Below are 25,696 nucleotides of genomic sequence, written 5' to 3' on the forward strand. Positions count from 1 at the left end.
CCCCCGTGCCAGCTCAGCCCTGCTCTCCCGGCTCCTTTTCCCTGCCCCGCTCCTGCCCCCCTTCAGGCTCTCTCGCAATGGAGCTTTGGAGGGGGGCAGCCCTTTTGGGCCAGTGGGCAGCTGAGGGCAGGAGCTTGCCTAACCCCCATGCCTTCTCAGTGCAGGAGGAGCAATGGGAGAGCCCCCCACTGGTGGGGCAAAGACTCCATCAGCAGTGGGTGAAGGACGGGGGTCTCGTGGGCGGCAGTGAGCCTCAGGGTCAGCGTGAGCTCGGGGGGGGGGTGCAGTGAGAGATGAACCCGGCACTGGCCGCCTGCTCAGCCCAGCCCTCCCTAACCTGCGCTCAGCTCTCCTTGCTGATAGGGGTGTCAGGGTCAGGCCGAGTCAGAGCTGCCGAGGGCTGGGAAGGCAGGATGGGATTGGGACCCCCACCCCCCATGGGGCATTCTGGGGCTGGTGGCGGCTGCAGCAGGCCCTCTTCTGCTGTTGCCTCCTGCTCTGGCATAGCCAGGGCACCGCTGCCCCCTCACCCTCGCTGTGGTCCAGGCTGCTGGGCGGCTGCTGCTGCTGCTGCTGCTCTCGCTCCCAGGGCAGGGCCGCCTGTGAGCCGCCGATCCAGCTCCTGCCCCCCTCCTCCAGGAGGCTCTGCAGGGCCTCCTGGGTGTGCTGGTCCCACGAGCGGAGGAGCTGGGCTTGATGCCACCAGCACCAGGACTGGGCCGCCAGGAAGGACTTTGGCCAGCGGACCAGCTCATAGCGGGCTTCTCCCCCCACAGGCAGGTGGGGGGGCTCTGGAGGGGCCCAGGCGACGCATACCCCCACCCAGAACCACAGCCACATGCTGAGCTGCTCCCTCACTGCCAGGCTGCCTGGCTCTGGGCCCCGTGAATGCACGGCTGCCCACAAGCAAAGCCCGCCTTGCCCCACGGCCTGGGAACCCAGGGGGCTAGGAACGACACTAGAGGACAAAAGCTCCCGGTTTCAGCTGATGGGCCACACCCAGAGGCCAGACAGGTGCACCAGCTGCAGCTTCAGTGGGGTGGGGGAGCTGTTTGCACAGGAAGGGTGTGTGTGGAGTACACCCTTGCCGACATTGCCGAAGCATTGTCCGCTCAAATGGAAGGTGCACCTGCCAGGACTCCGGTGGCCAGAAAGCAAGTGGTGGGGGGTGAGCAGGTGCTTCCAGGGGCTCTTCCCTACCTGGATAATGCTTGAAGGAGAGGGAGGGGGGACATGAGTGAGGGGGACAAAATGATGCCTGATGTGGAGACAGTGTGGAGTGAGACATTTCTCTCCCTCTCCCAGAATACTAGAACCCTTCTTTTCCCCTTTCAGTAGGGGTTCCGCAAGGCTCGGTGCTTGGTCCGTTGTTGTTTTCTTTATACATGTTGCCCTTGGGTAATGTCATTCAATCTCATGGCCTCCAATATCATCTGTATGCCGATGATACACAATTATATCTTTCATCTCTGGATCTTTCTCCTGATGTTCACGATCGTATCTCGGCATGTCTTTCAGATATCTCAGCTTGGTTGCTTCATCGTCGTTTGAAACTTAATATGGCAAACACAGAATTGCTTGTTTTTCCTCCTAAACCTTCTCATCTCTCATTCTCTCTTACTGTCAATGATGTTACGCTTACTCCGGTCAAGGAAGCTCGTAGTCTTGGCTTTATATTTGATTCCTCGCTCTCCTTTATTCCTCATATTGAGGCAGTAGCTAAATCCTGTCGTGTTTTTTTTTGTATAATATTGCGAGGATTCGATCATTTTTGTCTGTCTCTTCTGCCAAGACTCTTGTTCATGCATTGGTTATTTCTCGGTTGGACTACTGCAACCTTCTTCTCACTGGCCTTCCTTCTTCTCACATCAGTCCGTTGGTTTCTGTTCACCACTCTGCTGCTAAGATCATCTTCTTGGCTCGCCGCTCTGACCATGTCACTCCACTTCTGAAATCTCTTCATTGGCTTCCAATTCACTTCAGAATCCAATATAAACTTCTCCTGTTGACCTACAAAGCTTTTCACTGTCTAGCTCCTTCCTATCTCTCCTCTCTCATCTCACACTATTGCCCGCTCGTGCTCTTCACTCCTCTGATGCCATGTTTCTCGCCTGCCCAAGGGTCTCTACTTCCCTTGCCCGGCTTCGTCCATTTTCTTCTGCTGCCCCTTATGCCTGGAACGCTCTTCCAGAACATTTGAGAACTACAAGTTCAACCGCAGCTTTTAAAGCTCAGCTAAAAACTTTTCTTTTTCCTAAAGCTTTTAAAACTTGATTTTGTTCTGACTTTATACTTTTAGTTTTACCCTACCCAGTGCCTGTTTACCCTACCCTGTGCCTGTTTGCATTCTCTTCCCCTCCTTATTGTTTTATTATGATTTTATTAGAATGTAAGCCTATGCGGCAGGGTCTCGCTATTTACTGTTTTACTCTGTACAGCACCATGTACATTGATGGTGCTTTATAAATAAATAAATAAATAAATAAATAATAATAATAATAATAACCCCAATGGGGTCTTCAGGACAGGTAAAAGGAAAGACTTCTTCAAACACAGCGCAGAGCTACACTATGGAATTCACTTCCACACGACGTAGCGATGGCCACCAAGTGGGATGGACCTCGAAATGGGTTAGAGAGACAAATTCCTGGAGGAGAAGGCTGTCAGTGGCTGCGAGTCCTGATGGCCGCGTGCTACCTCCATGATCAGCGGCAGTAAGCCTCCATACACCAGTTGTTGGGGAACATGGGCGGGAGGGTGCCGCTGCACTCGTGCCGTTTGTGGGTTTCCCACTGGGGCATCACGTTGGCCCATGTGAACAGAATGCTGGCCAAGGTGGGCTTTGGTCTGCTCCAGCCTCAGGGCTCAGCTTGTGTTCTTCCAAAGGAGACCTCTGTGCAGTTCTCGGTCCCCTGGCACATCCTCCCCAAGGACTCCCCCCTTGGAAGAATGCCTCCGGAGAGAGGGAAAGGTCTCTTCACCAGACTGGGCGGCTTCTCCAGGGCCCTGGGGCAGAGGGAGCTCCATGCCAGCTGGGACTGCAATGCCTCTCTGGATCCAGAAGACGCTCCCAGCTCCACGTGCTCTGGGAGGGGTCTGCAGACCGCAGCAGGGAAAGAGGTGCAGAAGGAAACCGACCGAAAACTGACCCTCACAGAGCCCGAAAAGATACAGAAATGATTCTCTGACTCAGACCAAACTCAGGTGGGAGACCAACGCCTGCTTCTGTGACCCTGTGGCGCCAACCCAGAGAGGGCATGTAGGAGAGCCGTGAGGCGCACCAAGAGACAGACTCTACTTTCGCCTTCCTCCCCCCCCCCCCCCGGTTCACTGTGCCCCGGTTTTGCTTTGGGAATGCCTGGCCCAAAACGTTGAGTGGGCTACTAGCGGTGCCAGTGTCCAGTCTTCCTCCTCCCACCCCATGGAAGCACTCTGCCTCTAGGGCCCACACACGGCCACCGCTGCGCTAGAGCCCCAGGGGGACATGCCTGCAGCACAGCTGCTGGGCCACATTGGGCGGTGCTGAGGGCCCTTCCCTTGTAGACATCTGATCAAAAGAAGTTCTGGGCTCCACAATTCAAGAAGGACGCAGACAAGCTGGAGCGTGTTCAGAGGAGGGCAACCAGGATGATCAGGGGTCTGGAAACAAAGCCCTATGAAGAGAGACTGAAAGAACTGGGCATGTTTAGCCTGGAGAAGAGAAGATGGAGGGGAGACATGATAGCACTCTTCAAAGACTTGAAAGGTTGTCACACAGAGGAGGGCCAGGATCTCTTCTCGATCCTCCCAGAGTGCAGGACACGGAATAACGGGCTCAAGTTAAAGGAAGCCAGATTCCAGCTGGACATCAGGAAAAACTTCCTGACTGTTAGAGCAGTACGACAATGGAACCAGTTACCTAGGGAGGTTGTGGGCTCTCCCACACTAGAGGCCTTCAAGAGGCAGCTGGACAACCGTCTGCCAGGGATGCTTTAGGGTGGATTCCTGCATTGAGCAGGGGGTTGGACTCGATGGCCTTGTAGGCCCCTTCTAACTCTGCTATTCTATGATAAGCGCCTCCCACTTTCTGAACCGGCACAAGGGAAACTTCACCCAAAGGTGATGTGCAGCTGGGCTGGGCAGTGATCCTGCATGTCAGGAGCAGGGAGGGGGGCTGTTTCCACTTGCAAACTGCGGGAGGGTCTGCGTAGCAATCACAGGAGACTTTGCCAGTTCACCCCCCACCCTGGACCAATGTTGGGAAAGGGAAACGAAGCGGTTGCTGGGTGCCAGATGACTCTGCCTGTTCTGGGCCATTGGTGTGGGGGCCCTGAGCAGACCCAATGGCTGGAGAAGGTGCCGCGCCAGGACACCACCTATCTGGAGCAGGCCATTTATTCAGCTGGGGCTCAGGAGGACAAGTGACAGGATGGGGCTGTGCCCCACTTCCCGCTCCCTCCCCCACCCAACCACCCAGCACTCCCGGGCAGAAGCTGCTCTGATCTTTGCACAGGTGCAGGCGATGACGGAAGGAGCTAGCAGAAGCACTCTCAGAACTGCTGTCGATTATCTTTGCAAAGTCATGGAAGACGGGTGAGGTGCCGGACGACTGGAGGAGGGCTAACGTTGTTCCTATCTTCAAAAAGAGCAAAAAGGAGGAACCTGGGAGCTACAGACCAGTCAGTCTGACATCCATCCCGGGGGAAATTCTGGGGCAGATTATAAAGAAGTCAACCTGTAAACACCTTGAAATCAATGCAGTGATCACTAGAAGCCAACATGGATTTGTCAGGAACAAATCCTGTCAGACTAATTTGATCTCATTTTTTGATAGGATAACCTCCCTTGTGGACTGTGGGAATGCTGTGGACGTCATATATCTTGACTTCAGCAAAGCTTTTGACAAAGTACCACATGACATTCCGATTAACAAACTAGCTAAAAGTGGGCTAGATGGAACAACTATTAGGTGGATTCACAGTTGGCTACAGAATCGGACTCAAAGAGTACTTATCAATGGAACCTTCTCAAACTGGGGAGAGGCAACAAGTGGGGTACCGCAGGGCTCAGTTCTGGGCCCAGTGCTCTTCAACATTTTTATTAATGATTTGGACGAGGAGGTGCAGGGAACGCTGATCAGATTTGCAGATGACACAAAATTAGGTGAGATAGCTAATACTCGGGAAGACAGAAACAAACTTCAAAGTGATCTTGATAGGCTGGAGAGCTGGGCTGAAAACAACAGAATGAAATTTAATAAGGATAAATGCCAAGTTCTACATCTAGGAAATAGAAACCAAATGCACAGTTACAAGATGGGGGATACTTGGCTCAGCAATACTACAAACGAGAAAGATCTTGGAATTATTGTAGATCACGAACTGAATATGAGCCAACAGTGTGACATGGCTGCAAGAAAGGCAAATGCTATTTTGGGCTGCATTAATAGAAGTATAGCTTCCAAATCGCGTGAGGTACTGGTTCCTCTCTATTCAGCCCTGGTTAGGCCTCATCTAGAGTATTGAGTCCAGTTCTGGGCTCCACAATTCAAGAAGGACGCAGACAAGCTGGAGCGTGTTCAGAGGAGGGCAACCAGGATGATCAGGGGTCTGGAAACAAAGCCCTATGAAGAGAGACTGAATCAACTGGGCATGTTTAGCCTGGAGAAGAGAATATTGAGGGGAGACATGATAGCACTCTTCAAATACTTAAAAGGTTGTCACACAGAGGAGGGCCAGGATCTCTTCTCGATCCTCCCAGGGTGCAGGACACGGAATAACGGGCTCAAGTTACAGAAGCCAGATTCCAGCTGGACATCAGAAAAACCTCCTGACTGTTAGAGCAGTACGACCATGGAACCAGTTACCTAGGGAGGTTGTGGGCTCTCCCACACGAGAGGCCTTCAAGAGGCAGCTGGACAACCATCTGTCAGGTGTGCTTTAGGGTGGATTCCTGCATTGAGCAGGGGGTTGGACTCGATGACCTTGTAGGCCCTTTCCAACTCGGGAAACTACTGTTCCCATCACCGGAGAGAGCTCAGCTTGGAATCACAGAAGTGCAGGGGTGTATGTGTGTCGGGATGGGGTCTGCAGGCAGCTTCCCATCAGGCTGGCTGCTGAGGCCCCAATCCAGCAAGAACCCCCTGCCCCCCGCAATAGAGAGGGTAGAAGGAGCTGCTCTATGGCTTGGGCTGAAAAGCAGCCTTCAGGGCCACCTTCTCCGTCGGGCATCAGGGCTTCGGCCCAACTAGCCCACCGTGGCCTGCTTATTCTGACTGATGAGCTTTCAAGGTCTGCAGCAGGGAGAGGCTGTTCTCGGCTGTGGCTACCCGAGAGAGCCCTTTGAACGTGGCGGGACCTGCTGGGGCGTTCTGCATGCGAAGCCGCTGCTCTGTTGTCCCCCCACCCCCACCCCGGCTGCCAGTTCCCCTTCACTCTCGCTTGCCCACCCGCTCGCCCACCCGCCTTTTTTCCCCAGGGGGGCTCCCGCCCCTGCTCTCGGAGGTGCCCCCCACCCTGTCCCTTCCTGTTTAGCAGGCCAGCGGGCAGCTACGGAGGGGCTCCTGGGTGGCCACCTCCTCCCCGGCAGCCGGTCCCGGCTTCTTCTCCTCCTCCTCCTCCTCTGTGGCTCTTTCTTGTCCCTCTCCAGAGTGGTTCTTGGAGCTGAGCCAGGGAAGAGGTGCAGCAGCCTTTGGAGTCCCCCGCCCCGTATCTGCCTTAAGATCATCCACAGGAGCCCTTTTCCACGAGCTCCTGCCGAAGGAAGTGAGGCTGGTGTCTACTAGGAGGAGGGCTTTCTCTGCTGTGGCACCCCGGCTGTGGAACGAGCTCCCCAGAGAGGTCCGTCTGGCGCCTACACAGTATTCTTTTCATCACCAGCTGAAGACCTTTTTATTTTCCTCAGTATTTTAACACCTAATTTAACTTAAATTTAAACTCTGCTCTTTTAATCTCATATTTTAACCTATATCAATTTTTGTTGTGTGGTTTTATCCTGGTCATGCTTTTTATATTGTATTTTGTATTTGTGTTTTTAAATTGTTGGTTGTTTTATTATGCTCTTCATTAATTTTTGTGAACCGCCCAGAGAGCTTCGGCTATTGGGCGGTATAGAAATGAAATAAATACATACATACATCTGCCACCTGGTCCTGGCCCGCTGCCCCTCTCCTGAGCCATCCTGCCCCCACCCCCGCTGCCCCCTCTGCTTACCTGCCTCCACTCAGGTCAAGGCTCAGGTCATCTTCATCCTCTGCTTTCTTCAGGACCAGAGTGCAGAAGACGGCGCAGCAGGCCACCTGCCATGGGTTTTATGAGAGGGGGGGGTGATGGGCAGGTCTGCAGCAGCACGTTGCCCTTACCCCCCCCCCACGCTCTTGGCCTCCCATCCATGGGCCTTCCCCACCCCACATTTGCCTGCTGGGTGTTCTCTTGGGACAGCGCTACCTTGAGAGGCTGCAGCACAAAGATGCTCTGGCTGATGGAGATCGCCGTGGCGACGAGCCAGCGCTGGGTGCTCTCCCTCCCGTAGTGGAAGCCGTACAGCAGGATGAAGAAGGTGGAGGTGGCGCTGAGGGAGATCAGCAGGGCCCAGCCCACCCAGGCGCCCCACCACGGCAAGCACCACCGGCACCTGTGCAGCAAGAGGCAGGCGTGAGACCCCGGGCCTCCCACTGGGGCCCCCTCCACGCCCCCAAGCCCGGGGCTACCTACTTGGGGCGGCTGTGTGGGGCTGCTGCCGGGAGGCGCCGGGCCAAGCCCTCCGCCATCGTGCGCACCTGCTGCAGGGCCCGCGGGGCCTGGGATCCCGCTTCCGGCTCTTCCAGGAGATGGGCCACATGTTGCAGCTTCAGGAGGAGGTAGCGGCTGCAATACTCCTGGCGGAGCGTGGCCAGATTGGCCTCTGCGCACGGGATGCAGGCGTCACCCCCTGCACGGTGCAAGCGGAGGCGGCGTTGGCAGCGTCACGGTCTGGGGAGGCAGGAGCGGCACACGCTGGGCCGAGGCCGCTGCCGCTGCCGTGTTGGACACTCACCTGCGCCAGCGGGCTCCTCCGCCACCTGGGCCAACCGTTGAAGAAGCTGGTTGAGGTCCATGTTGGGGGACGGGGGCTGCTGGGGGAGCCCGGGGGCTGCTGGGGGCTCCTGGACTCTTCTCAGAGCCTCCACCGCACCGCGCAGGACCTAGGAAGAGAGATGGGAGGGGAGCTGCTGGCACAAACGAGGCCTCCCCCCTGCCCACCCCCGGGGAAGATGCAGCCCCTGTGGAAAGAGAAGCCCGGGTGTTCCCTGTGAGGGGCGGGGGGGCACCTACTCAGCGGCACAGATGGGCCCACGCCTGCGGGAAGAGGGCTGCCCAGGAGCAGTGGCAAGGGAGCGGCAGCCCAGCAGCGGGGCTGGAAGCAGCTGGCCCTGAGGGCCAGGCCTTGGCTGCAGCAGGGTGCTTGGCCCCACTGCCTGCTCACCCCTTCCACATGGGCGGCAGCTGTCCCAGGACAGGGAAGGGTTGGTCTCGGGCCGGTCCCACTCTGCGGAGGGCAGCTGGGCTCTGGCGCATCCTTGCCCCACCTCAAGCACGGCTTCCAGGAGCATGGGGCTGGCGGGGGCGGTGGGCTCGGCGGGGGCCTGGTGGGGACCGGGGCTGCGGCGGGCGGGCTTGGTGTAGCGGAAGATGCAGACAATGAGCAGGTTGACGGGGAAGGTCAGGAGTGCGCTCTCCACGCCCACAGCGACATCCCTCCAGGACAGCGAGAAGTAGGCGCCTGCACAGAAGGGGAGAAGGGTCAAGTCCTGCAGGGAGCCCCCCCCCCTTCAGCAACCAGAGGCGGCGGCGGTGGCGGCTCCCTCCCCTCCATGGCCAGAGGCAGCGCCTGCACCCGTGGGCTGGGGCAGGGGTGCGTGGGTGGGGCGGCCACCCCGATCCCCAGCCCTGCAGCCCTTGCGCAGGCAGCCTGGGGAGACCCTTCCCCCACCCCCAAGGCCCAGCCCTTACCAACATGCAGGAGGGGGGGCAGCTCCTCCTCCTCGTTGTCGTGGGGCCCCTCCCAGAACATGAGGCTGACGAGGGCTGAGCAGAGCAGGAGGCCCAGGCAGCAGGAGACGCGCTGCACCCGCGTGAAGGGCCCGGGGCCCGGGGAGCTGAGCGCAACTAGGAGGGTGTGCTCCTCCCGGAGGCCGTGCAGGGCCCTCTGCCGGAAGAGGGGCCTGCAGAGAGAGGGGCCGGTGGTGCAGGGGGTTCAATCACTTCCCGCCCGAGGAGCTCTTCTCGGGGGCCACATTCCAGTGGTGGGTCAAGCATCCAGAGAGGCATTTCTGCCTTTTAGATTGGGGTCAGGGGAGGGGCAGCCCTCTGGTCCCCCTAAGGCTGGCTCCGGCTCGGGCCTGAGGTTCTGCATCCCTGGGCCAGCGACCCCAGAGACAAGAGGCCTGGGCCAGGCCAGCTTGAGCGGCTCTTGCACGGGAGGGGCCTTGGTCCAGGGCTGGCGGGGTGGATCTGATGAACGGGGAGGCTGAGGACGTAATGCGGGGGTGCTGAGACCCCTCAGCTCCTCCCTGCAAGCCTACCAGAAGGTCGTCTGCTGCGGGGCTGCCGGGAAGCGCTGGGCGGCACCGTGACCCTCTTCAGCTGGGCCGAGCCATGCGTGGCAAGGGAAGTGGACGCGCTGCTGCTGTTGCAGGTCTCGCACCGTGGCGTGTGTGACATACCTGAGGGGCGTAAAGGGCTGCTGCTGCTGCCGGGACTGCTCTCTTCCTCAGGGAGGCCATCCCCAGAGGAGCCCCACACATGGGGGCCAGCCCTCCCGGCTGCTTCGAGCTCACAGCCAGAGTCAGGAGCCCCCCTGCCCTGTTGGGCTAAGGCCCCCGCCTGCAGTGGGCAGAGAGGGGGGTTGTCCTGGATTCAGGCACCTGGGCAGAAGCTCCACGGGGCCTCGTGCCCTGGCTCAGGTGGAGCCCTCCAGGTAGGTGTGCAGCTGCTGCCACCGCCACTGCTGCTGCCACCCTGGCCCACGATGACAATAGGCCCGAGCAGCCGGCCATCTGCTGAGACAGAGGTCTCCCTGGCCAGCTCTCCCAGAGCAAGCAAGAACCCTGGCTGAGCCCAATGGTGGAGGCTGGGGCCCAGGAGCCCAGACACGGGGTGGGTGGGTGGGGCTCCCTGTCAGCACGGTTGCTGCAATGGCTGCCCCCTGTCCCACCCCACCCCACCCCACCCCACCAGCATCCAGGCAGACTGACTGGGGCAGTGGGTCCTGCTGCTGCGTGGCGGCGCTGGGCTCCTGCCACAGCCAGATGCTGTGCAGCTGCCCCAGTGGGCATGGCTCACACAGGACGAAGAGGCCGCTGGGGCTGGAGGGCAGGGCCCGGGGCTTGCTGTGGCCGGACGATCCCTGCAGGCAGAGACAGACCTGTTGACAGCAAAGGGGCTGTGAGCTCCTGGGCGGGACCGGGTGCCCCCCCCGCCCCACTGGGCCAAGACTCACGCCGGGGCTGCAGTTGGGGCTCTGGGGCTCCCGCAGGCCGAGGTGGAGCAGGTAGCCATACTGGGCGCAGGGGTCGTTGTCCGGCAGCAGAGCTGGCCCTGCCTGGGAGAGGGAGAGGAATGAGGAGTGTGTGACACACCCCGGCCACGGCTGCCCCCACGTGGCCTCAGCCAAGAAGAGAGGACGGGGCCCTCCTCTCTTCTTGGGGGAAGGAATGTGTAAGCTTCTCAGCCACACAGAACACTTCATCACACTCGCTGCATTGTCCCTGTCCTGGAAGCAAAGGCCAGCTTCACCTGTGGGCCTCTGCAGGAGGTGTGCCAGAGCCGTGGAACGCGACTCCTGTTGAAGACGTGCAATTAGTGGCATCATTTGGCTGCACCCTTGGAGGGACCCGGCACGGGGAGGGAACTGAATGTTTTGTTCTTCACACAGCTCAAGCACCCGGGGAGCCCAAGACGGGCTTCTAAAGGGTTCGGAGCCCTGGCTGTGGCTGTGTCAAAGCGTGTGTGTTGGGGGAGTCCCCCAAAGCTCCAGCCCCCCCCCCGTTCCCCTCCACATTGCTCACCTGGGGCGAGTGGCGCATATCCAGCCAGCGAGCCCAAGCCACCCCTGCCAGGTAGAGGGCCAAGAGGGCTCCCAGGAGCAGCGCCAGGACGGGGTTCTGGCTCACGCGCCCAAAGTACTCCGCCGTCCGCACCACATCCACCTGGACTGGCACCACCCAGAAGGAGCTGCCGAAAACAGAGAGGTGGCTGCACAGGCAGTGTCCTTGTGCCGGCCGGCTCTGCTGTCCAACCTGCAAAGGGTGGCATTGGGGTGGGAAAGGTCTCTCTGAATGCCCACCTCCACTTCTGAAGAAGAAGAAGAGGAGCAGCCCAGTAGCTGGGTCAGGCCAAGGCACATTCACAGGGGGCGGGCAGATGCCCTGGGAAGCCCACGGGGGGGGGGGAGGGGGTGATGGAGAAAGCTGGCTCCCGTTGCTCCTCCCCCCAGCCCAGAAACTGGCATTGAGGGCTAGACTGCCACCTCATAGGCAGCACGGAACAGCTGTGCCTGCCCTCCGGCTGCCTGGCTGCCCTGCCTGAAGCCCCACGAGAGGAGGCCCAGCAGCCCCTCTGGGCCAGAAGCCGCTGCCAAGGGGCCCCGGCGGCACCTGCAGAAGCCCAGGAGGTGGGGCCTTGGGGGCCTCCTGCCCAGTAGTCTTTGGGGGGCTACACCACCGGGGTTGCAGGCCAGCGGGAACGTTCTGAGCAGAGCAGCGAAGAAGCCTGTGGAGCAGAGCGGACCTTGGGAGCCGCGGCAGCAGGGCGGGTGGCACTGCGAGGGGATGCCGGCAGCAATGCCGCTCTTGCTTGCTGTGGGGAGAGGTAGTGCGGGGCGCCACCCCGGCTCACCCTCGTGGTTGTCCCTTGGCTGCCAAGACTCACCGTGCAGCCCTCGGATGTCCACCGGGCACTGGGCAGGTGCCGGGAGAAGCACTGGACCCCGCGGGTGCTGACTTGCAAGGAGACGGAGCCCTTGGCAGAGAGGTTCCAGGGTACGAGCAGGAACTCTGAGGCTCCCCCGAGGTCTGGAAGGAGCTTCTGCCTCACTAGCCACGTGTGGCCGCCTGCGCAGAGACAAAGGGGACACCACGCAAGGACAGAGGCCCCCGCCTGGGCCTGGCTCTGTCCCCACCTCAGGTTCCTGGGCACGTGGGGCTGGCCTTCCCACCCTATCTTCTGGCCCTCCCCGCTTGAAGCAGCAACCAAGAGTCTTGTGGGCCCAGAAAGCTGGTCAGGTTTTGCCCCACAGCAGCTTTCGCGGCCAGAGCTTCAGGGGGCCCCTCTCTCTTTGCCTCAAGGGCCCCCGGATGACCCCCTTGTCTTTGCAACGAGAGGTAGGCCTGAAAGCTGCTCCCCCCCTTCTTTGGGGTGCCTCCTTCCATGGGGATCCTGCTCTGGTGACCTGGCCTGAGGGCACTGCCAGCCCTGCAGTGCAGGCCCCTGGGGCTGGCTCCTTTGCTCACCCTGAGCCAAGGAGGCAGCAGCTGAAGGGGAGACTGACCCCTGCATGGGGCGGGCATGCCTGGCCCGTCGCTCTCTCTGGCAGCCCTCCCCGGCAGGCTTTGCCCAGGAAAGCGTCCCTCCTCCCTGCTCATGGACTGTGCCCGGCCCGCGACCCTGGCCGTACCTCCTTCGCCGTGGGGCTGGGCTGCCCCCAGGAGCTGCTTGCTTGGCAAAGAGAAGAGCGCCAAAGGCCCCGTGGGGTCTGGCCAGGCATTGATCATCAGGGCACCGCCAGGCCACGACACGTTCACTGTCAGGAGCAGGGCCTCCCCGGGGAAGACATGAACAGCAGGGGCTGGCGCTGCAGCTGCCGTCTGTGGTAGGAAAATCTGGGAAGGCGACAGGGCCCCGGGGAAGTCAGGCGCTGCCCCTTCTGCACCACAGCAGTGAGATGTGCAGCACCCTGCCGGCTCTCACTCTCCACAGAGGCTGTGGCTCTGTGGGTGGTCAGACCAGCTGCTCCTCTTGCCCTTTGGGGCACCCCCAGTCTGCTGTGGGGGTGGCTTCCCCCTCTCCTTCCCTAGGCAAGGAGGAGGGGCTCCACTCAGACCAGCGCCTCTAGGGGGGACAGCTGGGGGTGGTGCTGCTCGCCCTGTGGGTGCCTCAGCTGTACCTGGACAGGGGCACTCAGGTTGCGGACTGTGATTTCGGCGCCCTTGGAGTGCAGGCTCAGCTCTGCCACGGTTCCAGTGACCTGCCCCTGTGCGGAGTCTGATCCGAAGAAGGGGCTCCCTAGGAAGCTCACCAGCTGGAGGGGGGAAGCAAGCAAGCAGGCAGGGAGCGGGCCGTGGTCTGCACCTGCTCAGCCCCAGGCAGAAGGTCGGGAGCTGCCCCTCTGCCTGGCCCCCCACATTGCCCCCCCCGCAGGAATGCAGCTGCCTCTTTCCTCCTCCAGCAGCAGACCGTGTGCCAGGAGCTGGCCAGGACCAGGGAAGGACAGATGTCTCTGTCGTGACCCCCCACCCCCACCAATGAGATGGCCATGGCAAGCATGAGAGGAGATGGGGCCACAAAGAGGGGGCTTGCAGGGGCCCATTCAGGAGGCTCGGCGCGTCCAGAGGAGGTGCTCGGGGTGTGTGTGCAGCAGAGCTTCTCCCATTCACCCTGAATTGGCTCCTTCACCTCGGGTTTATCATTCGAGCTCCCTGCTGCCCCAAGACCTTGGCTCTCAGGAGCGAGCTGTGTCTGCGGGCGCTCTGCTTTCTGCCCCTGCCTGGGGGAAAAGAAGAGGACGGCCGGCTGGCCAGCCCCACCCCACCCCACCCCTCTGACCTGCACATGGAGACAGACATCCTGGTGTGGCATGAAGGCCAGGTGCTCAGGTAGGACCACCTTGGCCGCCCACAGGCTGCTGGGGAAGGAGACCACTGTGCGGCTCAGCTGGGAAGCGTTCAGCCTGAGCCAGGGAAACAGAGGGTGTCCTGGGATGGGGCAGCCTTGCCAACTGGGGCCGCTGCACCCCATGAACCATCCCAGAAGGGCGCAGGCATTCACCCTCCTGCAGCAGCCCTGGAGAGGACATCCCCACCCCAACGCACACACCGCCGAGCCTGGTACCTCTGTACAGAAATGCTGAGGAAAGGGGCCTGCACAACAAAGGCCTCGCTGCTGGTGCTGGGTGCCTGGGTAACCGCTTGCTCAATGTTACGAAGGATGCTCATCAGGCGGCCAGCCAAAGCCTCACGCTGCTGCTGCTGCTGCTGGCGGAGGGAGGGAGGGAGGGAGGGAGGGAGGGAGGGAGAAGGGGGCTTGGTCCTGGGCTCAAGCCTTGCCCACATGGAGGCTGTTTGGAGTATGCCTTCCTCGTCTCCCTGAGGGATCTTCTCACCTGCAGCTGGCTTGTGGTGCTGGGCGAGCAGGGGCCCAGGCTGGCCTGGAGGAGCCGGCTGGTGCCATGGACCACGAAGACGCTGAGCAGGTGCCATTGGGGGGAGTCCCGGCCCCCCCTCTGCAACAGGTGCTCGCTTACCTCCTGGAGCAGCCCCGCCTCCTCTGCCTGGCGCACAAAGGCATGGGCTGTCAGACGTGGCTCCCCCCCCGGCCCGGCCCACTTCCTGGGCTGCCCCGGAACAGAGGGGCTTCTGAAGCTGCCACTTTGCCTGGAGCCAGTCCCGCCCCCCCAGACTGGCAGCCCCGGCTCCCTCCCTCCCGGGTCTCAGGCTGCCTGCCTTCCCAGTGCTGCCTGGAGATGCTGCAGCAGTCAGACCTGGGACCTTCTTGATGCCACATGGGGGCTCTACCATGGAGCTGTGGGGCTCCTTGGGGTGGGTGGGGGATTCCATCCCTCTCTTGACGGGGCAGCACCTCCCTTGGGAAAGGAACAGCACCACCCTCCAGCCAGAGCTCAGTTCAGCACATGACCTGGCTTGCATCGCCCCCATGCTCCCCACAGCAGCAAGAGCCAGCCATCATGGGGGGCAGAGTTGGGGCTCAGCCCCCGCGGGGCCGTCTTCCCACTCCTGGCAAACAATACCAGCTCAGGGGCTCCCTCGATGCTCTCCTCTTGCACCGGCACCGTCAGCTGATGGAGCAACTCCTGGAGGCAGAGGCAGGAGTTAGGGCGCCACAGCTGGCCGGCCAGCAGAAGGCCAGCCTGGCTGTGGGGCTCTCCGTGGGGGCGGGGCAGGAGAGGCAAGGGGGCTGTGGCCCTGCGTGCCTCAGCGGGGCTGGGCTGGGCTGAAGGAGGACCCCCTCCCACTGCTTGGCCAGGTGGGCTTCATTCACCTGCCGCCAGCGCCCTGGGCTGACGCTCTGCAAGGCCTCCCAGATGGTGGCTGCATCTGGGGGCACAAAGAGAGAGATCAGGGCGAGTCCGGCTTCTGCGGTCTCCCTGGATTGGACCCCTTGGAGTTCTCCAGCTGGCCGTGGGTCCACCCGGTGGTAGTGCCATTGAGCTCTTCTGTCCGGTCAAATGAGTGTGGCGCGCTCTCCGTTGGAAAGGTGGCTTATAAGCCGTGTCAATGAGTGGCTAAATGAAGGAGGCCACCGGAGAGGATGGTGCATGCCACTTCCCAGCGCTTCCCCTGTCCTGACCCCGTGCCGTGTCCCCAGAGACATCGCCCCATCTGGATCCCCTTCCACACTGGGTAGGTGGGTGTCAGAGAAGCCCTGGCAGGAGGGAGGGCTCCGTCCCTCCGATTGGGGCTCTGGGAGGCTCTGTTTTGCCATCCACGGCCGGGTCTGTGTCTCAGTGAGTCCACGCAAGCTCTTGGCACGAACGTATGAGCGCCTGCAGCAGTGGCACCCTTTCTGCCCACTGGCCAAGCTGACGGACACCATGGCCACCAGAAGATGAGCACGGGGGGGGGGTGACAACAGACGGACAGACTCCCCTTCCCTTTGCCTGCTGCCTGAGCCGTGTGGCACCTGTGGGAGCTCTCCAGAGCACAGCCTGGATGGGGCCCCAAGAGCCAGGCAGCCCGCAGAGACCCTTGCAGGCTGGCCTCCGCCCCCTTTCCCGTTTGCTGCAACCTCCCGACCATCATCATCATCCTCATCATCATCATTTATTACATTTATATGCCACCCTATAGCTGAAGCTCTCTGGGCAGTTTACAAAGATTAAAACACTGAACATGTAAGAAAACAGATATACAGAAGTTAAAACCCACAAAAAATATAAAACAGATAATATACAAGGACAATATCCCTTTAAACAATATCCGCCCATCACCTGGGAATCGCTGCTCCTCGCCCAGGTGCCGCCGCCTGAGCCTTTGCAGCCGCCATCCTGCAGAGGACAGATCCTGAAGGGGGCAGGCAGAGAAGGAAGGAGGCAAGCAGGGAATGGGTGTGTGTGTTGGGCAGCAGGGCAGGAGAGCCCCCCCCCCACAAGAGGTTCCCTTGCATCAGGCTGGGCTTTGCCACCTCAGTGCTATGGGGGGTGGGTGGGAAAAGACCCCCCCCACATGCCTTACTGGCTGGTCTGAGAGTTGTGCCAGGCAGGCGCTCCCACGCTTTGGTGGCGGGGGGTGGGGGCTGGTCTTGATTCCAGGCAGGAGGCCGAGCTGGAAGGGGAGGGAAGAGACCCGGCAGAGAGCACCTACCAGCAGAGCCTCCTGCGTGGCCCTGGGGGCGGTCCAGCTGGCTCCCTGGCCTGTGCACTCGCCTCCCTCCACTGGACCTGCAAGGAGGAGCAGCGGAGGTGTGAGAAGCCAGGCTGGCAGAAGGGACCCAGCTCAGCCGCTGCTGCTCAGGCCATGCGGATGGCTGGCTCGCGCGGGTGCTTCCTTGGGTCAGAAGTGCACCGTGGCCGGCCGCCCGGCCGCCCACCCCCGGTCCATAGAGCCATTGTGCCTCTCACCAAGTGCGCAGATAAAGGGGTGCCTCTTGTGGCATGTGGCCCCTGTGGCCATCTGCAGCAGCCCCTGGCAGGAGAGGAAGGTGCATGTGGAGGGAGCCCCGTCCACGTGTGGCTGGAGCCCTGGGCAAAGACACAAGAGGCCAGGGCGTGGGGGGGGGGGGAGCTGGCAAGGCAAGGCCTGGTGGCCCAGCCTCCCTTGGCTGCAGGACCTGGGGCTGCTGTCCCAGCTGGATGGACGTGAGGGGAGGTCTGCAGTAAGTCCAGGTGCAAGCAAGCCAAGCCTCTGCCCTCCTTTGTGGCCAGGCCACGTCCCCTGGGCCAGGGCCCTCTGGTAACTGTCCCTGCTGCTGAGGGAAGCCCGCCCACTGTTTCTGGGGGCAGGACCATCCCTCTGCCTAAGAGACACCCATCCCCTTGCCTGCTGCATGGCCAGTGCCTTCTTGCTCTGGCCCAACTTACCTGCCACCACCGCTGGGGGCTGGGGGCAGCCCCTGCCCACCCACCAGGTCTGGGTGCCCCTCAGCTGCCTGCTCAGAGGCTCCCAGGTGGCCTCCGACGGGACCTGGGCCAAGCGCCCTCTCCACTGGTCACAGGCAGCCTGGGCGGCCCAGAAAGGCAGCCTTTCCTGGGCAAGGTGGTAGCGAGTCTCCCTGTGCCCAGGCACAGCACCAGCCCTGCCCAGGGACCACAGCAGCAGGGCCAGGCTAGCAGGGACAGGCAGCCTCCGGGTCATCTCTGGCTGGCAAGGAGACAGAGGGCAGCCAGTCCGCCAGTGGGTTGTGGGGCTCTGCTCCGTCCCCCTGTGGGAGGCCTAGCAGGAGGCCGGTGGCTCTGTTTGCCCAGGAAAATCAGGGGGCGGCCAAACAGCCTTCGCAAACACCAGCCAGGGAAATCTGACTCTGTGAGAGGACATGGAGGAGGCCTGGGGGGGGGGGCTGCCGCTCTCAGGGGTGGTGAGGAGAGGGAGGGTTTGGGCCCTGGGCAAGGGGGGCTCTTGGACGCTGCCCATGTGCACTCGTGTTCAGGGGGCCTCTAGGGGGTCCTAGAAGAGGGGGGGTAGCACTTGTGGGCACAAGGAGGGGCCAGCTTCCTAAGGGGCATCCTGGTGGACTGGTTTTGCTGACCCTGGGCTTCCAGCCAGGCAAATAGTCTGGAGCAGCCTCTCCCCCCGCCCCCGCCCATGCTTCCTTCCTTCCTTCCCCACCGCACCCATCCTGTTTGCCCTCCTGTAAGGAGGCGGCCTCCTCCGCTGTTCTGCACAGCTTACACCTGGCACTTTGAGGGAAGCGAACCAAGGTGAGCGGCTCAGCGGACGAGCTGCATCCTCATCATGTGGGCACTTCAGGGGCTTCTGTGACCCCAGGAAACGCCCTTCTGCCAGGTGTCAGGCCGTGGGTCCTGCTGTGGCTCCCCTGCAGGGTTTCAGGCCAGGCTCTTTCCCAGCCCTGCATGGCGATGCCACCTGTGACTTCTGATGCTGAGCCGCGGCCGCTCCACTGGACCCTTCAAGGCTTGCTTGCGGGCGTGGCGGGCCTTCCCGTGCTCCCAGCCAGGCAGGGAGTGGGGCCAGTTGGCATGGGCCTATGATTTTGAGGGGGCCTACTCCAAGCCCCCCTGGTAGAGGCAAAGGGGGACCGTTGGTAGTTACAAAGTAGCTCTCCCCTTCATCATAATTGACTTTGTTACCGATGGCCTTTCACGTTGCTTTTCTGTTATCGGGGACATTTGTGGACTTTTTGATTTTTTGTGGCACTTTAAGCAGTTAGATAAGAATGAGTTGTCACAAAAAGCTAATCAGTTTCCGCTGTGATACTCAAGTCACACTTCAACTGACAGAGGAAGGGCCTCCCCGATGCCTCCACCCCCACCCCGCTTTTGCGAAGCGCCCGGAGCTTCGGCTGCTGGGCGCTTTAGGGTAGTAATGCGGGGAAAGAAAGACGGGGCGGGGCCGCAACGCTGCAATGTTTCCGCGTCTAGCAAGTCCAGAGAAGTCGCCTTCCCCTGCGGCAGGGAGGGAGGAGGCCCGGCACGGGACGCGCGGCGCTGCGGGTCGGGGGGCGCCGCCGCCAGCGGGACGAACTCGCGGGACCCGGAAGGTGCGCCTCTCGGCGGTGCAGCGCCGTTCTTTCCTGCTCTCCGCCGGAAGCGGCCGCCACGTGCTTCCCCCTCTCCGCGGCCCTCGCCATGGCCACGCTGCGGGTAAGGCGCCCCCTCCCCTCCCCGCTGGGGCCAGCAGCGCCGCCGCCGCCGCCGAGGGGTGGGCAGAGCGCAGCGAGCGAGCGGGCGGGCAGGCGGAAGCTCCGCAGGTGCGGCTTTTGCTGGGCGAGGATGCCTGCCTGCCTGCCGACGGGCCCGAGGCGGCTGCTGCCCTCTCCCCCCCCCCCCGGGAGCCTTCCGAAGGGGTGCCCGCCTGCCCGGTGCGGGGCGCAGGGCAGCCCCTGGCGGCTGCGCCCCACTCGTGCGGGGGCGGCGGCAGGTCCCCCACGGGCCGGTTTCTCGCTGCGCGCAGCAGCCCCTTCAGCGCTGCGCAACTCAGGCGCCCTCCAGCCTCGCTTGGTGTTTGGGGCGCTGAGTGGGGGCGGGGGGCAGAGCAGAGCCGTCCTGCGACGTGAGACCTCAGTCTGGAGTGTATTTATTGTATTTGCCCCTTTCTGCTGAAGCGGCATAGAAATAAAGACAAGGAATACAACCATGCTAAGCAAATGCATTACGGTGCCAGAGCGTGAAGCCCCCCCCCCCGTGTCCCTCGTGGAGCCCCCCCTCTCCTGCAGCAGGCTGGTAGAGTCTCTCCCCTCCTCTGCTCCCACAGCAACGCATCAAGGAGGCGACCGGGGTCCTTGGCGGCGGCAGCCTGATCTTCGCCTCATACCTGGTGGCCCGGGGAGACGAGGGCTTCTACGCGAAGTGGCTGATGCCCACCCTGCAGAGGCTGCTGGGCCCCGAGGTGGCCCACACACTGGCCGTGCGCTTTGCCGCCCTGGGGATCTTGCCGTCTTGCAGCCAGGCCGACTCGGAGGCCTTGGTGCGTAAGGTTGGGGGTGTTGATGGAGGCCGCGGGCGCCAGCTGGGCCCTGCTCCTCAGGCGTGAGACTTCAGCGCTGCCGCGGCTGTGTGGCGCTCTCCCGCTCCGCGCTGGCAGGAGGAAGCCTCCCCTACTGCCGAGTGAGGTTTTCTCTTGGCTGCCTCTGGGCACTTAACTGGCTTCTTCTCAGGAGGTGCGAGTCTTTGGGCGGCGGTTCCGGAACCCGCTGGGCCTGGCTGCAGGCTTTGACAAGCATGGCGAGGCTGTGGACGGGCTCTACAAGATGGGCTTTGGCTTTGTGGAGGTGGGGAGCGTCACCCCTGAGCCCCAGGAGGGGAACCCCAGACCCCGGGTCTTCCGGCTGCCAGAGGACCAGGCCATCATCAACAGGTGTGGGGGTGGGGGTGGGGAGGGAGCTTTTGAGCAGCCTCCCCTGCAGCGGAGTGGGGGGAGGGAGGAGAGGGAACGTGGCCAGCAGTGCGCAGGGGGGCATCCAATTGAGCTCCTCTGCCACCTCGTAGGTACGGGTTCAACAGCCATGGGCATGCCGTGGTGGAGCGCCGGCTTCGGACCCGCCGAGAAACTCAGCGTCTGCTCAGTGAAGGTGAGGTGGGCTGCATCCCCCCTCCCACTGGTGAGTCAAGGGAAACCCCTCCCTTCCCCCACTCCACCCCATTACTGCCACCGTCACAGCACTTACTTGTGGCAGTCGCCCCTGGCCAATCTGTAGCGAGGCTTTCAGGGAGCCTGAAATCAGACTTCCGAGGGTGACCTCTGGGGAAGGAGAGGCCTGTGCGGCTGGCCAGGGCTGAGTGGATCCTGCCCAGGCCCCTCCCCCGGGGGCCCTCCTTTGTCAGCAGCGATGCGGCCTGAGCGTCGCATGGCCCCAGCGCGCTCCCTGGGCAGTGGGCTTGTCTCTTCAGCTCTCCCTCGGGAGGCCTGTCTCTTCAGCTCTCCCTCGGGAGGCCTGTCTCTTCAGCTCTCCCTCGGGAGGCCTGTCTCTTCAGCTCTCTCTCGGGAGGCCGCCGTGCAGCTTTGGTGCTGCTCGCTCCGGCCAGCCAGATGTTCTCAGTGGCCACCGTTTGCGTGTGTTTTCCCAGCGGGGAGGCCCCTTGGAGTCAACCTGGGCAAGAACAAGGGCTCTGCGGACGCAGCGGCCGACTATGTGGCGGGAGTGCGGGTGCTGGGTCCCCTGGCCGACTACCTGGTGGTGAACGTGTCCAGTCCCAACACGCCGGGGCTGCGGGCCTTGCAAGGCAAAGCAGAGCTGCGGCTCCTGCTGGCCAAGGTGGGTGTCTGGCCCTGGACGGCGCCATCCTCGTAGGTGGGCCTGGGGAGACTTCCGTGCGGCAGCGGCTGGCCTGTCGCGCTCCCATCTGCTGCCCCCTCCTCACCGGTGCAGAGGGCAGCTGGGTAGTGGTGCTGCCACCGCCATTGGAGGCTGTCCCTGGGTGCCCCTCTTGCTCTGCAGAGCCGAGTTCCCTGGGTGTCTGGGGAGAGACGCCTGCAGGCAGCTTAGGCCCTTCTGCGCAGGGTGCTTGTGCCCACGCCTGTGCCCCTTCCTGACAGGTACTAGCCGAAAGGGATGCCCTGACATCCGAGCACAAGCCAGCTGTACTGGTGAAGATTGCGCCGGACCTGACAGCCCAAGACAAGCGGGACATTGCCAGCGTCGTGTCTGAGGTGCAGCAGTGGGGCGGGGGGAAGCTGCTCCTCTCCTGCTGGCCCCCCCTCATGTGGCTGGAGAGCAACTGCCCCCCCCCTCCAGCCAGCATCGCCCCTGGACATCCCTGTCGTAGCAGCCCCCATCCTCCAGTGGCCCCCTCCATCCCTGCTGGCTCTGCCTGCCTTGTGCTGGAGCAGCAGTGCCATGCCCTGGGCTCGGGGTGGACCTGCCTTGCGGTTCGGAGCCCAGTGGGAAGGTGGAGCTTCTGCTGCGTCGCTCACCATCGCCCCGGCTCCCTTTTCCCAGCTAGGCGTGGATGGACTGGTGGTCACCAACACCACCGTGAGCCGGCCCAGCACTCTCCGCGGGGCTCTCCGTGACGAAGCAGGGGGGCTGAGTGGGGGGCCCCTCCGCCAGCTCTCCACGCAGACCGTCAGCGAGATGTACTCCCTCACCCGAGGTAGCGGGCGGCAGCGGGCGGTGGGGGGGCGCAGAGGGCAGTCCCGCCCGCAGCCCTCCTGTGAACGGCCCCCTCTTGCTCCCAGGACGCATCCCCATCATCGGGGTGGGCGGGGTCTGCAGCGGCCGAGCTGCCCTGGAGAAGATCCGCGCAGGGGCCTCCCTGGTGCAGATGTACACGGCCCTCACCTACGGCGGGCCACCCCTGGTGGGGGCGGTGAAGCGGGAGCTGGAGGTACTCTTGAGGTGAGTGGAGAGGCCGTTGCCAGCCAGGCGCTGGGGGACGCCGGGATGAGGTTGGTATTCAAGCGACTCGCCGGTCTCGCAAGCTGCACTGGGAAGGTCACGACGCTCAGCTAAAGGGGGGCGGCTTTGTCGAGTACCAAGTGGGTCCAGCTAGGTTCCTTCATGGCCTTATTTTGTACTGGTGTTCTGTTTATACTGTGAGAAGGCGAGCCATGCTGCTGCTGCCTCATCGCACTTTGCATCGACTTCAAGTTCCTAGTCCTCACTGCTCAAGCTCTCTGCTTGTGCAAGCTGGCCTCTTCCCACTCAAGGGGAGCCACGGGCTCATTGCCTCAGCCTTCGGCCCCCATCGGCTGGCCCCCTGCTGCCTTCCCCCTCCCTCCCAGCCCCTGCCTGACCTAGTTTCTGCTCAGGCGCCCCCTCTCTTCGCCAGCTGTCTGTCTCCAGCTCTCCCTTCCCTTGCCCCTAGACGGCCCCTTCCGCGGGGGCATCAGTGGCCCTTCGGGAAGCCCGGCTGTCCTGCCACACAGTTGCTTGTGCTGCAGCTGCAACATCGGTGTCCAGGCTTGCCTCTCTCCCTCCTGCCCCCAACATGCAATGCAGAACCTTTCAGTCTTTCTCATGAACAAAGGCACTAAATGAAAAGGTGAAAGTGGGGGTTGCTGCAGCTAGCAAAGGCCCCTCCCTCCTAACTTTCCTGTAATGAATTTGTGGGCCATGAGCCCCCCGAAGAGGAAGGCTCTACCCTCCAGGAATAAGCATTGCTAGTTACCGTCAGCAGCTGGGGCGGCGTGTTCAAGCCGTCTTAAGTGTACATAGACATTGTTTGGGCAGGGAGACCTTTATGCTTCCAGACTCTGGGGCGTGAGTGGAGGGTCAGGAAAAGGGGTGGGCTCTGCTGGACGGGCAGCTGCCCCCCCACTGTGTGCTTTGCTTTGCGCAGGGAGCAGGGCTTCCGAAGCGTCCAGGATGCTGTGGGTGCGGACCATCGCTTCTGAGGACTCCTGGCACGGGCTCAGCCTGACGGCATCAACTCTCTTCAGCACAGCGATGCCGGCTGGCTCTGGACGGGCAGAGGGGCCTGGACGCTGCCCGTGTGTGTGTGTGTGCGTGTGTGACTTGCAGTCTGGCCGGCCTCCTCTCTCCTCTGGCGAGGGGGCTTCTCCAGCATCCGCTGGCCAGGCAGGGAAAACTCTTGCAGCCTGGCTCTCCGTGACCCCACACAGTATGAGCAAATATTGGCAGTAGCGGAAGGCGTTGGCTTCTTTGATCAGAGATCATGTTGCAAGGGCGGGGGCGCGCGCTCCCGTTTGTTGCTGCGTATCCTTGGGCCAAGAGGAAGAGCCAGAGAAGAAATTCTCTTGGCCTGCAACAACCCAGACAGTCAGTTCTGCAGTACTGGGGTGGAGGGGTGGGGGGAAGAGGAGGAAAGTCCATTCTTTGAGAGGATTTAGCAGGAGCACAGCCAAAATATGCTCCCGTCTTCTGTTTGATGCCAATGCCCAACTGCCTGCCTTGAGCTTTGGAAGCTTGTGAGAATGGATGGATGGATGGGGTGTGTGTGGATGGGCTGGCCAGCCGGCTGGCCTCCAGTGAACCAGGCGCTGTGACATATGTTGCCTGGCCTGCAGCACTCCCGCCCAGGACCATCACCCTTGGAAGGCTTTTCAATAAAGGCATTGTTTTCCCATCAGCTGCGTGTTTGCAGTTTCTGGGTGGAAACCAGCATACGACAGACTCAAAGTCAGTGGCAAGGAATCATAGAATAGCAGAGTTGGAAGGGGCCTACAAGGCCATCGAGTCCAGCCCCCTGCTCAATGCAGGAATCCACCCTAAAGCATCCCTGACAGATGCTTGTCCAGCTGCCTCTTGAAGGCCTCTAGTGTGGGAGAGCCCACAACCTCCCTAGATAACTGATTCCATGGTCGTACTGCTCTAACAGGAAGTTTTTCCTGATGTCCAGCTGGAATCTGGCTTCCTGTAACTTGAGCCTGTTATTCCGTGTCCTGCGCTCTGGGAGGATCGAGAAGAGATCCTGGCCCTCCTCTGTGTGACAACCTTTGAAGTCCTTGAAGAATGCTCTCATGTCTCCCCTCCATCTTCTCTTCTCCAGACTAAACATGCCCAGTTCTTTCAGTCTCTCTTCATAGGGCTTTGTTTCCAGACCCTTGATCATCCTGGTTGCCCTCCTCTGAACACGCTCCAGCTTGTCTGCGTCCTTCTTGAATTGTGGAGCCCAGAACTGGACGCAATACTGGAACTCACCCTTCTTTTCAGTCCAGAGTGTAATGTGCCAAATTGGCACCGGGGTGGGTGGGTTGGTTGTGTGCTCACCGTGCTTGTGGCCTAGCATTGGTCTCGGAGGGGGCAGGTTGCTGGACTGCCTGCCACTGCCTCTCAGGCAGGGTGGGGCCCCCATTCATGGCTGCCTCCTCACAGCGTGCGGAAAGCCTGCACCACCTCCAGGTATGGGGTCTGTTCAGCCCGGTAGACTGGATCACGGAGACTACGACTGCGTCCTGAGCCAAGCGGCAAAGGCCTGCCCCGCTTCACTGGCCTCACAGTGAACCTCTGAAATTGGCTACCTTCTATGGAGCTCAAGTTGTTCTGCTGTATTTCTCACCTAGTTGGGTTATCAGTGGTCTCCCTTAACGTGTGCTGTCAGGCCACTAAAAGTCTGACATATATGGGGAAGCAGCTCTTGAGTCCCTATTGCAGTGGAGGCCAAAGGGCGACGCAGTTTAGATCAAACAAAGCGCCTGGTGGCACCTTGAAAGGAGATTTATTAGGGCTTGATAAGCGTCCAGGTATAAACAATCCCCTCCCTCAGAGGCAGGAAGTGTTTTCTCTTGAGTTGCAAACACACGTGGTGGTTCGGTGAACTGAAAGAGGGAAAGTTTGGTCAGAGGGAAATGAAATGCAAAAGCCCACAGCTGGCGCTCGGAGCCTCATGGCAGCAGGGGCTGCGCGGCGGGCGGTTTCCTCACTGGAGCCCCGGGATCCACCCACTGCAGCCCGTTGCGAAAGGCAGACGCAGAAGTCCTGGGGCGGAACGAGGCTCCCCCCCCCCCGCGCGCAGCCCCCCCTCCTTTCCGAACCGGGCCCTGCGTCTCCTCCTGCCCCTCCCCCCACGGCAGTCCCGCCAGCAGAGGGCGCCCTGGAGCCGGGCAGGGGGGGTTAAGGGGGCGCCCGGATCGCCCTCCCCGCGGGCTCTGGGGCCGCCTCAGGGAGAACCCCCGTGGCGGGCCACAGCGCCGGAGGCAGGGCGGCAACGGGGACTCGGAAGCAGGCCGGGCTGATGACGCCACCCTTTTCGTATCTCTATGCTTCCCCGTCGTCACGGCAACGGGCGCTGCCTCCGCGGTGGGGAGAAGGCACGTGATCCGGATGCGCTTCCAGAGATAGGAGGGTTATAGAGTCGCCCACGCAGCCTTGACGGCGGGAACCAGCCAGCGGCCTCCGCCGAGTCTCGCCAGCGCCAAGAGCGGCCT

At 61.7% G+C, this 25,696-nt stretch overlaps 2 protein-coding genes across 2 annotated transcripts in view; one reads left to right on the plus strand and one right to left on the minus strand.

The window, feature by feature from the left end:
* The window catches only part of AP1G1 (adaptor related protein complex 1 subunit gamma 1), a 78,693-nt gene extending 59,410 nt beyond the window's left edge, over positions 1-19,283 (minus strand). Inside the window, exon 1 of the mRNA XM_063141149.1 lies at positions 19,278-19,283. The gene's annotated coding sequence lies outside the window, so the exon portion shown is untranslated. The remainder of the gene's footprint in view (positions 1-19,277) is intronic.
* DHODH (dihydroorotate dehydrogenase (quinone)) lies at positions 18,982-23,898 on the plus strand. The gene is made up of 9 exons (XM_063141156.1): positions 18,982-19,011; positions 19,622-19,834; positions 20,025-20,224; positions 20,356-20,438; positions 20,935-21,122; positions 21,404-21,517; positions 21,807-21,960; positions 22,046-22,205; positions 23,149-23,898. The coding sequence occupies exons 1-9, from the start codon at positions 18,997-18,999 to the stop codon at positions 23,201-23,203; spliced, it is 1,182 nt and encodes a 393-aa protein (XP_062997226.1). The 5' UTR covers positions 18,982-18,996; the 3' UTR covers positions 23,204-23,898.
* The last annotated feature ends 1,798 nt before the right edge of the window (positions 23,899-25,696 follow it).

Source organism: Elgaria multicarinata, chromosome 14 (assembly GCF_023053635.1).
Source record: "Elgaria multicarinata webbii isolate HBS135686 ecotype San Diego chromosome 14, rElgMul1.1.pri, whole genome shotgun sequence".
NCBI classification, from domain to species: Eukaryota; Metazoa; Chordata; class Lepidosauria; order Squamata; family Anguidae; genus Elgaria; species Elgaria multicarinata.